The 14,366-nt window shown below is 42.0% G+C and overlaps 1 protein-coding gene across 2 annotated transcripts; it reads right to left on the bottom strand.

Moving 5' to 3' along the window:
* Window positions 1–9,675: 9,675 nt before the first annotated feature.
* Window positions 9,676–14,087, bottom strand: LOC115202330 (C-type lectin domain family 4 member E-like). 2 transcript variants are annotated; one of them, XM_029766415.1, is made up of 5 exons: window positions 13,862–14,087; window positions 13,597–13,687; window positions 11,455–11,579; window positions 11,243–11,346; window positions 9,676–9,909 (listed from the first exon to the last, which is right to left on the bottom strand). In XM_029766415.1, the coding sequence occupies exons 1-5, from the start codon at window positions 13,874–13,876 to the stop codon at window positions 9,753–9,755; spliced, it is 492 nt and encodes a 163-aa protein (XP_029622275.1). In that variant the 5' UTR covers window positions 13,877–14,087; the 3' UTR covers window positions 9,676–9,752. The 2 variants fall into 2 exon arrangements, 1 of the variants encoding a protein (XP_029622275.1); XR_003879942.1 differs by lacking the exons at window positions 13,597–13,687; window positions 13,862–14,087 and adding an exon at window positions 11,717–11,765 and having other exon boundaries at window positions 11,455–11,597.
* Window positions 14,088–14,366: the final 279 nt, after the last annotated feature.

Here is a 14,366-nt window from a genome sequence, read left to right as displayed (position 1 = left end):
ACTGTCAGGTAGACTCGAACGGTACACATCAGTCAGACACCTGCAGGGGAGACAGAGAGTAAATTAGCAGCTGATTGGATGGTGTCAACCTACTGGCTTACTCCTGAAGAGGCAGATGAGTATATCCAAATATGTTTTATCTAACGGCACCTCATCATTAGAAATTATTCATTCGATTCAATGCAATTTCACCTTTGAGGACGGACAATGATCAAAACAACAAAAATGTGTTGTTTATTCTCCTAAGATATTTGGTTTGGATACTGCTCTCAATTCCAGAGCATTTTAAAAAACTGCCAAATTTCCCACGGTAATGTGGAATGTTCAGTCATTGAGCATTATGGGAAAATAGTCATTCTACACTTTCCAAATTGGCCTACTAATGCTAACATCATAATCATTGTATCATTGTTGTTCCTCTGGGTTATGAAGATTCCCGAGAAAAAAACAACAACTGGAAAATAAACTAAAAATACATACACAGCAAAAAATGAAGGGGTTAAGGTTAGGAAAAGGGTTAGATTTAGCAAAAAGGCTCTCCTAACCTGCTACGACAAACACTTTGTATAGAAGTCGCATGCAAATTCATGACCACAAATAATGGGTGTGTGGGGGAGTGTCTGCTTTTGATCCTTCCCTTACCTGAGCAGGTTGGAGAAGGGGGAGGAGCTCCAGAGTTGTTCCTGGTGCAGGATTTCCTTTGAGAAGGAAGGCAGGACCAGGAGACACTGCAGGGTGGCGTTAAGGAAGCAAGTGTTGCCAATGTTAGGCAACCTGTGAAGAAGAAGCAGCCATCAGTACACACATAGAGATACAATATCCTAGACACATGGAGTGGTCTATGTCATAAACCTTCATAAGTCTATAAAGTGATCATATTGGCAGCCATCTTGGTAATGGATAAATGATATGTGATGATGTGAGTACACAAAGAAGTGGATGTCCTTTAGATCAAGATTGTTATAATTCATGGGTTTATAAATATCTAATAAAACTGACATGCTTGATAGTAAACCCTATCCCCATAGTATATAAGACATTGATCTCTAAACAATAAAGAACTTATATTCAATGCATTTGCGGTGTGTTGTGGTTTACCCAAGAAGTTCCATGTTGACCAGTGCCCCCCGTTCTCCTCTGGCCCCCTGGGTCTCTTCTGACCCTCTGGTGGCTGAGCTGGCCCTGGGAAGAGTCATGCTTCTGGTGGCTGAGACTGGCCTCTGGGGCCTTGGGCTAGAGTGGTCCTGAAGAGACAGAGGTCTGGAGGATGGAGAGAAACAGGTCTAAAGCCTCCAAAACAGAGATTGTATCACTCTACACAGTCTCTCTATTAAATACTACACTGTACTATAAACACAGTCTGAGTAGTTATGCATGTATTGCTGTCCATATAAATGCAGTGTACCAAGTAGACCAGGGCAATAGGTTAGTACTCTCTTTATCCACGAGATGTGGATAGAAGAGTCTAAAACTACAGTTTGAGAAAAATAACTTTCTGGGACTGTGTTTATCAAGTTTCTCAGAGTGAGGAGTCTGATCTAGGATCAGTTTGCCTTTTAGAACATGAAAAATCAGATTATTATGGACAGAGAGGACCTGATCCTAGATTAGCATTCCTTCTCTTGATAAACACTGGCCCTGGTCTTGTAGCTCTAATCCCAACTCTCTAAAGAGACTCTAGGATGGCACTGTACTTTTTGTTTGAATTACCTGACTGTTGTGCCCTCATGGCTGGTGTCTCCATGACAGTCCAGAGGGTTGGTAGGAGAGGGAGAACTAGGGAGGGACACCACTGGAGAGGATTTCACTGGGGAAGGGTGTTTGGCAGGTGACCGGGGTACAGAGGGCCGTTTAGCAGGAGAGCAAGGCTGAGAGGAACATTTAACAGGAGAGGAAGGTGGATGGAGGGAGGAGAGTTGGTCAGAGGGTGAAGGCTCAGAGGTGACGGAGGCATTCCGTTCAGAACGGTCAGATGGAATTGGAGAGGGGGATGAAGTGCCACTCTCATTCTTCTTTCTTGTCTTCTGCTCTACATCAACTGAATTTGCTTTCTGACGTTTTTTCTGTTGACAAGAAAATGTGATAGTGCTGAATAAATACCCTTTTCCCTGATCCCCAGCAAATGGAAGAGGAGGGTCATCGGAATAGGAAAAGGTAGGCCTAACCGAGAGGAACTTAGCTATCTATCCTAAACCTCAAATAACACAGTATAGACAGGTTACATTGAGTGGCATTTGCAACAGCCGAACTTCATGTACATTTCATGTACACTTTTTATGCATTTGTCAATCAGAATGTACTTTTATTCTTCCCACTACGTCTAAGAGAAAAATACTACTCCAGAATTGAAGTTGTTAATCGATTAAATGACCTGATTTCATACCTTTTTGCACCAGCAGAAACAAGCCATGTCAATAACCAATGAAGACTGATACATATCCACATTAAGCCATTGTTCAAATTGGCTTTAAGACCATTGTGATGTCATCGGTCATGTATGACATCACCATCTGGAAACCCATTCTATAATATATTGTTCAATGAACAAATATGTTTTATTGAAGAGAAAAGTTATGCAGTATACATACAATATTGTAGATAATATGTTCCATTGTTTTCTTGTTTCTTTTTTACATTCATTTTTTTGTATGTTGTTTCATTGAACGTACGACCACAATAAAGGCATTTTAAGTGTCTTCATCTTCATCTTCCTTGTTTTTTGATAGCTTCCATGTTGTTTGTGGATTGATCATTGGTTTATTGAATTGCTAAATGCTTTTTCTCTTATTCACCAGCAGATGGACAAAGGGTTGGTGAAAAGAATGTGAACAGGTGATAGAGATTTAGCCTGAACCTCAAACAACAATCCAGATTGGTTAGGGACAATTTTCCGTATTCAATCTTGCCCTGAGGGCAGCTCTGCCTCAATGACATAATGAATGTGATTGATTCAATTAAACCTCAGTGGTCAGAGCTTACAGTGCCCAGTGTGAGTTAAATACACTTGTTAGGTGATACGTTGGTGTTGAATGGAAGGCATAACACAAGGTTGCTGGATGGAATTTTGTTTTCTAATCTCACTCCAACCCCTAAACAATTCTTCTTACCTAAACTTAACCCAACCCTAGCTAGAGTCCCATATCTGTTTAGTGCTGTCTTGCCAACTCCTACAGTGGGTCTTCCTTAAAATGTTGCATCATACTGCAGCACAACTTGCGGGCTGCCACAGAATTCTATGGCACGTTATTTAAGTGTCAACCATTGTTGCCATTAATGCTAGTTAGTGCTAGTTTGACCACCACAGGGCATCTTTGAGAAGCATTTGACAGTTTTTAATATTAAACAAATCGTTGGATAACAGATCGGCTCTCAGAACTCATTTACACGTTTTAATGTGTATGTTTCAATCCTCTCTCTCTTCCTCGACCTCTCTCTCTTTCGACGTCTCACTCTCTCTCTCTCTCTCTCTTTCTCTCTCTCTCTCTCTCTCTCTCTCTCTCTCTCTCTCATCCTCTCTCTCTCTCTCTCTCTCATCCTCTCTCTCTCTCTCTCTCTCTCTGGACCTCTCTCTCTCTCTCGACCTCTCTCTCTCGACCTCTCTCTCTCTCTCGACCGCTAACTCTCGACCTCTCTCTTTCTCTCTCTCTCGACCTCTCTCTCTCTCGACCTCTCTCTCTCTCGACCTCTTTCTCTCTCGACCTCTCTCTCTCTCGACCTCTGAATGCTCGGCTCTGAAAAGCCAAATGACATTTACTCCTAAGGTGCTTACCGGTTGCACCCTCTATAACCACTCTTTATATTTACAGTAGTGATGGACAGATGGAGGCATGTTGTTTTTCACAAGCTAGCAGGCTGTGAATTCTGAAAACAAGCCAACCTAACTAAGAAACACATTTCATTGGTTGCCATGGTGAATAATCCAATAATAATTGCTTGGGCACATGAAAGGAAACATCAAATAGTTTACCCGAATCTCTAAATGAAAATACTTGCAGATCAATACAGATCAAGAAATTACAGTAGTAGATCTAATTGCATTTAGAGGATTCTAAATTAATATCTAATGGGTTTTGTACTATTATCATGCAGGGTTAATAATACATGAATATATTTGTAGGGGTTGGGCAAATCTGGTTTTAGAGTACTTAAGCTTTGAATACATTGCAAGGTTGCCCATTTTAGCCTTTAGGCTACACTTTACAATTGGACTCATCTTACTGACTGCAACATCTACAGTGGTACAAAAATAAATATATTATTGAATTACTTTTTTTAAATGTATATGTTAAGTAGTCTTGCTTGTCTCAGAGCAGCACAAAACGGTGCTGAAATGGTTGACCATACGCGGGTAGGCTTTTGCTTCAAATCCTATTGTAACAATTGGATGACTTTGGGAGTTTCAGTAAGCAACAATTATTTGCCTTCATTAACGTACTTTATTCTTAAAATAACTCCAGCACATAGAAGAGAAAGGAGCCTTAAATTATTTAATAATAAAGCGATTTAATTCACAAATGCATTTGACTGTATTTAAAATTGGCCATCAACCAAAAACACACCATGGTAGAAACATGTTACTGATTATTATAATTTTTTTTACTATTTCAAAATGCATATGTTTAATAAGCTACTGTGCAGTCTAACAAATAAACATAGCCTACAGTACAAGGTAAACATGGCAAAGATGCTTAATTCCTTACATAAGGGAGAGCAGGCCATGTCAAGACTTTCTCAGTGACCTCAAGTACTCATTAACTCTGTCTTTAATGCTTTTTCAGGTTGCATCAGTCATGGACACAGTATTAATGATGAACACCTGGAGGTTCACTGGTAAGCCACATTTGCCTCGGGATCCATCCCAGTTGGGGCGGCAGGTAGCCTAGTGGTTGGAGCGTTGAGCCAGTAAATGGAAGGTTGCTAGATCGAATCCCTGAGCTGACAAGGTAAAAATCTATAGTTTTGCCACAGTTAACCCAATGTTCCCAGGCTGTCATTGTAAATAAGAATTTGGGCGGTGGGAGTCATATCATGTGGTATATTATCAAACTAAGGCTGGTGGGAGTCTCTTCTCTCTTGGTGCTGGTCTCACCGTCTCTCAGGGTGTCTGCACTGAAGTAGATATACACAATCCTTTCCTCCATCTCACCTCTGTCAAACTTCACCTTCTTGTTCATATCTGGCTCAGCATAGATGACCTTAGACATCTTTAACAATACCTGGGTCTTTCTTAATATGTAGGTCTACTGTACATTAAGTCTCTGCTTCTAATTAATGTGGTGGTCTTCCAACATTGCCACCAGGAGTCGCGGTACGTCAACTGCAAGTCCTCTACACGTTAAGTCTCTGCTTCTAGTGATATCTCTGTCTCTGAGTCATCTGTGTGTCTCTGTCTGTGTGACTGCTGTAGGTGTTAACTCTAGGGAAGTATCAACAAAATGACATGGGTAGTTGTGTCTATGCTAATACAAAAAATACAACAAGTTTGCATACTTGTGTCCATACTGTGTGTGTATGCATGTGTGCGTGTGAGAGATTGTTACAGTGGTTATTGTTAAACCATTTTCTGCAAAACAATATAAATCATTCCATGTCTCTACATGGTCATCTTGTCCGGAGTATATCTCAACACAGTCCTCCTGTCCAGGGAATGGGACTTGCTATTTGTGATGATGGACAGGACACTATCATACCAGGAAGATATAGATCATAGAGGGGAAGTGGAGAACAAAGGCTAGCTGTTAACATAAACTCAGCAAAAAAAGAAACGTCTTCTCTGTCAACTACGTTTATTTTCAGCAAACTTTTTGTGTGAACATAACAAGATTCAACAACAGACATAAACTGAACAAGTTCCACAGACATGTGACTAACAGAAATGGAATAATGTGTCCCTGCACAAAGGGGGGTCAAAATCAAAAGTAACAGTCAGTATCTGTTGTGGCCACCAGCTGTATTAAGTACTGCAGTGCATCTCCTCCTCATGGACTGCACCAGAATTGCCATTTCTTGCTGGGAGATGTTACCCCACTCTTCCACCAAAGAACCTGCAAGATCCCGGACATGTCTGGGGGGAATGGCCATAGCCCTCACCCTCCGATCCAACAGGTCCCAGACTTGCTCAATGGGATTGAGATCCGGGCTCTTCGCTGGCCATGGCAGAACACTGACATTCCTGTCTTGCAGGAATTCATTCACAGAACGAGCAGTATGGCTGGTGGCATTGTCATGCTGGAGGATTATGTCAGGATGAGCCTGCAGGAAGGGTACCACATGAGGGAGGAGGATGTCTTCCCTGTAACGCACAGCATTGAGATTGCCTGCAATGACAACAAGCTCAGTCTGATGATGCTGTGACACACCGCCCCAGACCATGAAGGACCCTCCACCTCCAAATCGATCCCGCTCCAGACTACAGGCCTCGTTGTAACGCTCATTCCTTCGATGATAAACATGAATCCGACCATCACCACCTGGTGAGACAAAACAGTCGCTCAGACTGAGCGACTGACTGATGACAGTGAGTGAGTGAGTGAGTGAGTGAGTGAGTGAGTGAGTGAGTGAGTGAGTGAGTGAGTGAGTGAGTGAGTGAGTGAGTGACTGACTGACTGACTGACTGACTGACAACAGTGAGTGAGTGACGACAGTGACTGACTGACTAACGACAGTGAGTGAGTTACTGACTCACTGACGACAGTGAGTGAGTGAGTGAGTGAGTGAGTGAGTGAGTGAGTGAGTGAGTGAGTGAATGAGTGAGTGAGTGAGTGAGTGAGTGAGTGAGTGAGTGAGTGAGTGAGTGAGTGACTGACTGACTGACTGACTGACGACAGTGAGTGAGTGACTGGATGACTGACGACAGTCAGTGAGTGAATGAGTGAGTGACTGACTGACGACAGTGAGTGAGTGAATGAGTGAGTGATTGACTGATGACAGTCAGTGAGAGACTGAGTAACTGACGACAGTCAGTGAGCGACTGACAGGCTATAGCGGACAGTCTGGGCCCTGATGGAGGGATTGTGCGTTCCTGGTGTAACTCGGGCAGTTGTTGTTGCCATCCTGTACCTGTCACGCAGGTGTGATGTTCGGATGTACCGATCCTGTGCAGGTGTTTTTACATGTGGTCTGCAACTGCGAGGATGATCAGCTGTCTGTCCTGTCTCCCTGTAGCGCTGTCTTAGGCGTCTCACAGCACGGACATTGTCATTTATTGCCCTGGTCACATCTGCAGTCCTCATGCCTCCTTGCAGCATGCCTGAGGCACGTTCACGCAGAGGAGCGGGGACCCTGGGCATCTTTGTTTACTCCCAAATATACATCAACATGTTCAGTAGGTCCAGGACTATAATCATGGGTCATTATAATGTTCTTACAATATAGTCGACACTACAAACTGCTCCAAGTGGATATTGAGGGTGGGTAGTCTTAACCAGTGAAGATTAGGTGACAACATAAACCAGCCGGGCTCTCCTCTCTCATAATGAACCTAATTGGTTGAGGAATTTTGAGAGACAGCTGGTTGAACCACTGAAAAGATCAACTTCACTTCCCTCTTTTGGGACCCATATAGGGGAACAGTCAAATATGAGCATTTGATATTGTGCTTATATGTAACTTGACAACAAAGACTGACTGTCAAAGATTATTAAGTTACATCCTTTGATATCTCTCCTACACTCATTGATTGGTGATACAGTCAACTCCTGTACAGTGTATGTAATGGTGGTTTGGTACTGTTGTACTGTTGAGAATGTTATCACCAGGCCTAAATTGGAGCATGTAAATATCTGTAGTAAGTAAGAAGAATGTATTTGAATTGGAATTAATGAAATGAAACGCATGCAGAGTGTGCACATAGTCAAATGTAACTGACTTGCTCAAATCGGTCTTTTGTAGCAACATTTTTAATTGTGTTTTTTTACATTGGATAAAAGTAGAGACTCAGAGCAACAAAATGGTATATCATACACTACACTGCATTTGAGGAACAATAGAAAAGTAATTCTGCTTTGAAAGTTGATAAACTTGTGAACTCACTTTTGAGAAAATGTATATTTTGGTGGTACTACTGGAGAGCCCTTCTTTCTCTACACCCATTCAGCATCATTCACACCCTCTTAAGCTTTAGCCCCACCAATCTCTTTAAGGGTTAATCCAAGCATTCTGTACTAACAACAGCAGTCAAGCACCCAAGCTAACTTGCTAGCTACTTCCAGACACAAATGAGAGAACAGCTCACTGAACATTACTCGGCCCAGCAGAGCTGGTTAGGCTGCTATGTTATCCAGAGTGTTGGTGACTGTAACTATGCTGCTGGCAACAATTTAATTACGCTAATTTGTTGACATTTACTGACAACGGCCATATTCAACGGGTGTTGAGCTTTCGTAAATTCAGTGGTTATTCTGCGCTCTGGCACACAGACGAGAATGCTCTGAAATCGGAGTAGATGGCCAGACTGAATTTACGAACGCACCCGAAATGGTTACTTGCATAGTGAAGTCTTTTGTTAAGACATGTAGCCAGCTAGCTAGGTAAACAATGAACCATAATCCCAACTCATGACGTTACTACCCTGCAGGTAGCTAACCAACTAGGTTCAATGTTCGCTAGCTAAAATGAGGCTATAGCTAGCCAAGCAAATGGCTCTGAGATACAAATAAAAAGATCATACACATAACATTAGCTAGTGAGCCAGCCAGGTAACGTTAGCTAGCTTGCTATCAGTGTATTTTAACTTGAAATGCAACCACTTTCTGTCAAAATCAGATTTAGCTAGCTAGACGATCTTACCAGTATACATCATTCATGGATGGACACTTCTCCTGTCTGATGCCATGTTTGCCCTTAGTTTGAATATGTAATCCGGAGACAGATGTTTTCTCCATCTCCTTAAAGCAATACTTATGTAGTTTCGCTACACGATACATGTTTTAAAAGCCGCGTTAGACAGGATTACCTAGACATACTAGCCAGCTCGAATCGTGCTATATGGCAGACCAATCCAAACTCATCTCTCGGCATGTCCAGCCTATACTTTATCTTCGCCAATCATGGCTAGCGGGAAGTTTGCTGGCTTTTTCTGTGGCTAAACCAACAAGTCTCGTAATTTAACAATTGTATTCGTATTTACAGTTGGCATACAAGATTGTTATTAAGGCACATGAAAGGTCACTTGTTCGAGAAGGCATTTCTGTCCAAAAAATAATAATTTAGATGTTCTTTTTAATTTTACGTTGAAACGGCTCTCCTGTGAAGTAGTGACCCACGACATATGCCTAGTTTCCTGAAACTGGTTGCAAACTTCATGTTGACTCTGATGACGTGTGAAACATAACTACTGGTACACAGGAAGCAACAAGCAGGAATTAAGTAGAACTTTTATTAATATGATAATACAAACAAATACAATAATAGGTGCGTTTGCGTGCATGTGTTTAAAAATGTTTTTTGCCATCTTTTACCAGGCAAGTTGACTAAGAACACGTTCTCATTTACAGCAACGACCTGGGGAATAGTTACAGGGGAGAGGAGGGGGATGAATGAGCCAATTGTAAACTTGGGATGATTAGTTGAGACGGTGTGTGTGTGTGTGTGTGTGTGTGTGTGTGTGTGTGTGTGTGTGTGTGTGGTGGGGGGAGGGGGGGTTGAGACGGAGAGAGAGTGTGAAAGAGAGAGAGAGAGAGAGAGAGAATAAAAGAGGAAGTTGTGTGTACTGCGGGCTGCTGTATGTGTTACAGAGTGTTGTCATGGTGATGCTAAAGCACTTTCTCACAAATCCATTTGAGTTTGCTGTCACATGACAAGTCATTCCATGCCTCAAGAGGACTCTGATGTTGTTGTATGTGAACACAGTCTTCCTCACCATATATGGCTAGGCCACCACCAGTATCAGGCTGATTTGGAGACCAGTGCCTACAGGGTTAAAAACAGTCACATGTCATGGTTAATACGAGTACCTACAGGGTTAAAAACAGTTAGATATCATGGTTAATACCAGTACCTACAGGGTTAAAAACAGTCAGATATCATGGTTAATACCAGTACCTACAGGGTTAAAAACAGTTAGATATCATGGTTAATACAAGTACCTACAGTGTTAAAAACAGTCAGATATCATGGTTAATACCAGTACCTACAGGGTTAACAACAGTCAGATATCATGGTTAATACCAGTACCTACAGGGTTAAAAACAGTCACATGTCATGGTTAATACCAGTACCTACAGTGTTAAAAACAGTCAGATATCATGGTTAATACCAGTACCTACAGTGTTAAAAACAGTCAGATATCATGGTTAATACCAGTACCTACAGGGTTAAAAACAGTCAGATATCATGGTTAATACCAGTACCTACAGGGTTAACAACAGTCAGATATCATGGTTAATACCAGTACCTACAGGGTTAAAAACAGCCAGATATCATGGTTAATACCAGTACCTACAGGGTTAAAAACAGTCAGATATCATGGTTAATACCAGTACCTACAGGGTTAAAACAGTCAGATATCATGGTTAATACCAGTACCTACAGGGTTAACAACAGTCAGATATCATGGTTAATACCAGTACCTACAGGGTTAAAAACAGTCAGATATCAAGGTTAATACCAGTACCTACAGGGTTAACAAAAGTCAGATATCATGGTTAATACCAGTACCTACAAGGTTAAAACAGTCAGATATCATGGTTAATACCAGTACCTACAGGGTTAAAAACAGTCAGATATCATGGTTCATACCAGTAGCTACAGGGTTAAAAACAGTCAGATATCATGGTTAATACCAGCACCTACAGGGTTAACAACAGTCAGATATCATGGTTAATACCAGTACCTACAGGGTTAAAAACAGTCAGATATCATGGTTAATACCAGTACCTACAGGGTTAACAACAGTCAGATATCATGGTTAATACCAGTACCTACAGGGTTAAAAACAGTTAGATATCATGGTTAATACCAGTACCTACAGGGTTAATAATCGTCAGATATCACAGTTAGAACATCACCATCCTAAATAATGTACAGAAATGTTTCAGTTTAAATTCAACTTTGTTGACTGCTGCCATCAATGACAATAACCTGTATAGATAAAGGTTGAATGAACTGAGTAGTCATCATCTCTTACTCTGTGGTCAGTGTTGGTCCACCAGTTGAGTATCGAGGACCTAGAGTATGAACAACACAGAGAATCAGTCCTACTCCTTACACTGTGGTCAGTGTTATTAGAGCAGTAGTATATTACCTTGGGTTGGTCAGTGGGGTGCAGTCCACCCATCTCCAGGTCCCCTCGGTAACAGAGTCAGTCAGACCAATCCAGCCTCCCTTGTTGAGGTTGAAGATAAACTCCTGTTGTTAAGGAAGATAAATATATATATTATTATATGTTTGATCATATTTACCCAAAGCAGACCCACATTCTCTCTCTCTCTCTCTCTCTCTCTCTCTCTCTCTCACCTGTTCCTTATCACTGTTTATGATCACCAGGTCTGCTCCTCTCTCCAGACAGTCCTCTCTGCTCTCCTTCCAGGTTTTAGTCTCAGTAGACAGGAAGTACCAACTGGATTCAAACTTCTGCCAGCCTTCAGGACAGGTTTGTTCTACAAGATGAAAACATGAATTTCCATCAATTTACCACACAGCATACTTAATAAAAAAATTCAGACACACGATAAAGTGTGTGGCATTAATGAAAATGTACTACTGTAGGTTTACTCACTGAGAATGGTGTTGGTGTTGTAACAGGTCTGTAGGGTGTTGTAACTGGTCTGTAGCTGGTCTCTCTCTTTAGTCAGGGTGTTGTAACTGGTCTGTAGCTGGTCTCTCGCTTTAGTCAGGGTGTTGTAACAGGTCTGAAGCTGGTCTCTCTCTTTAGTCAGGTTGTTGTAACTGGTCTGTAGCTGGTCTCTCTCTTTAGTCAGGGTGTTGTAACTGGTCTGAAGCTGGTCTCTCTCTTTAGTCAGGGTGTTGTAACTGGTCTGTAGCTGGTCTCTCTCTTTAGTCAGGGTGTTGTAACAGGTCTGAAGCTGGTCTCTCTCTTTAGTCAGGGTGTCGTAACAGGTCTGAAGCTGGTCTCTCTCTTTAATCAGGGTGTTGTAACTGGTCTGAAGCTGGTCTCTCTCTTTAGTCAGGGTGTTGTAACTGGTCTGAAGCTGGTCTCTCTCTTTAGTCAGGGTGTTGTAACTGGTCTGAAGCTGGTCTCTCTCTTTAATCAGTGTGTTGTAACTGGTCTGAAGCTGGTCTCTCTCTTTAGTCAGGTTGTTGTAACTGGTCTGAAGCTGGTCTCTCTCTTTAATCAGTGTGTTGTAACTGGTCTGAAGCTGGTCTCTCTCTTTAGTCAGTGTGTTGTAACTGGTCTGTAGCTGGTCTCTCTCTTTAGTCAGGTTGTTGTAACTGGTCTGTAGCTGGTCTCTCTCTTTAGTCAGGGTGTTGTAACAGGTCTGAAGCTGGTCTCTCTCTTTAATCAGGGTGTTGTAACTGGTCTGAAGCTGGTCTCTCTCTTTAGTCAGGGTGTTGTAACAGGTCTGAAGCTGGTCTCTCTCTTTAATCAGGGTGTTGTAACTGGTCTGAAGCTGGTCTCTCTCTTTAATCAGTGTGTTGTAACTGGTCTGAAGCTGGTCTCTCTCTTTAGTCAGGTTGTTGTAACTGGTCTGAAGCTGGTCTCTCTCTTTAATCAGTGTGTTGTAACTGGTCTGAAGCTGGTCTCTCTCTTTAGTCAGGGTGTTGTAACAGGTCTGAAGCTGGTCTCTCTCTTTAGTCAGGTTGTTGTAACTGGTCTGTAGCTGGTCTCTCTCTTTAGTCAGGGTGTTGTAACAGGTCTGAAGCTGGTCTCTCTCTTTAATCAGGGTGTTGTAACTGGTCTGAAGCTGGTCTCTCTCTTTAGTCAGGGTGTTGTAACAGGTCTGAAGCTGGTCTCTCTCTTTAATCAGGGTGTTGTAACTGGTCTGAAGCTGGTCTCTCTCTTTAATCAGTGTGTTGTAACTGGTCTGAAGCTGGTCTCTCTCTTTAGTCAGGTTGTTGTAACTGGTCTGAAGCTGGTCTCTCTCTTTAATCAGTGTGTTGTAACTGGTCTGAAGCTGGTCTCTCTCTTTAGTCAGGGTGTTGTAACAGGTCTGAAGCTGGTCTCTCTCTTTAGTCAGGTTGTTGTAACTGGTCTGTAGCTGGTCTCTCTCTTTAGTCAGGGTGTTGTAACAGGTCTGAAGCTGGTCTCTCTCTTTAGTCAGGGTGTTGTAACTGGTCTGAAACTGGTCTCTCTCTTCAGTCAGGGTGTTGTGACAGGTCTGAAGCTGGTCTCTCTCTTTAGTCAGGTTGTTGTGACAGGTCTGTAGCTGGTCTCTCTCTTTAGTCAGGGTGTTGTTACAGGTCTGAAGCTGGTCTCTCTCTTTAGTCAGGGTGTTGTAACTGGTCTGTAGCTGGTGTCTCTCTTCAGTCAGGGTGTTGTAACTGACCAGTAGCTGGTCTCTCTCTGTTGAGTTGTGATGATCAATGACTCCATCTGTAAAAGGGAAAAGTTAATCAAACATGTAACTACCACACCATTGATGATTAAGTATGATTAAGTAGGCTACATAAGTCTCAGTGACAACATACTAAACTTACAGTAGACAGACAGGCCTATGATCCCAGCCAGTAGGAGAACACACAGCAGCCCCAGACACACTGCAGCAACTCCAGAGGGTCTCTTCCACCACTGAACATTAATAAAGTAAGATCTTTAGTAATGTGTTTTACTTTATCATCCAGGATTGGGACAAATATAGATATAGTACTACAGGGTTATCACACCTGTAATGTATTGTGTGTGTTATTTTTTTGTGTGTGTTAATGCGTGTGTGTGTGGGTGTGTGTGTTCATGCAATCTTACCTGAAGAAACAACATTTCTTGTACTGGGCTTGAAGGCTCTTACGTCGGCATATAATTTTCCATCAATGTCTGTAATCTTCATTGCATCAGGCTCATCATCTTCAATTCCTTCTGATATTTTATAGACTCCCTCTGACATCTTTAAACACTTGTGGTCAAATACAGTAACTTCTACTTCTTAGCTCAACTCTAATGTACGTCTGTACCTGTGTCTTCTCCCTGCACTGTCCTGCGTCTGTCTGACTTTAGGTAGTGAAACACTTTATCAGTCAACCACAGTGGATTATAAACACTGGCCACCACGTGACTCCCACCAGACTTAGTTTATAATATACTACATGATATGACTCCCACCAGCCTTAGTGTGATAATATAATACATGATATGACTCCCACCAGCCTTAGTTTATAATATAATACATGATATGACTCCCACCAGCCTTAGTGTGATAATATACTACATGATATGACTCCCACCAGTCTTAGTTTGATAATATAATACATGA

Source organism: Salmo trutta, chromosome 11, assembly GCF_901001165.1.
Source record: "Salmo trutta chromosome 11, fSalTru1.1, whole genome shotgun sequence".
NCBI lineage: Eukaryota > Metazoa > Chordata > Actinopteri > Salmoniformes > Salmonidae > Salmo > Salmo trutta.
The sequence above is the reverse complement of the archived record's forward strand: the minus strand, read 5'-3'. Positions and strand labels throughout refer to the sequence as shown.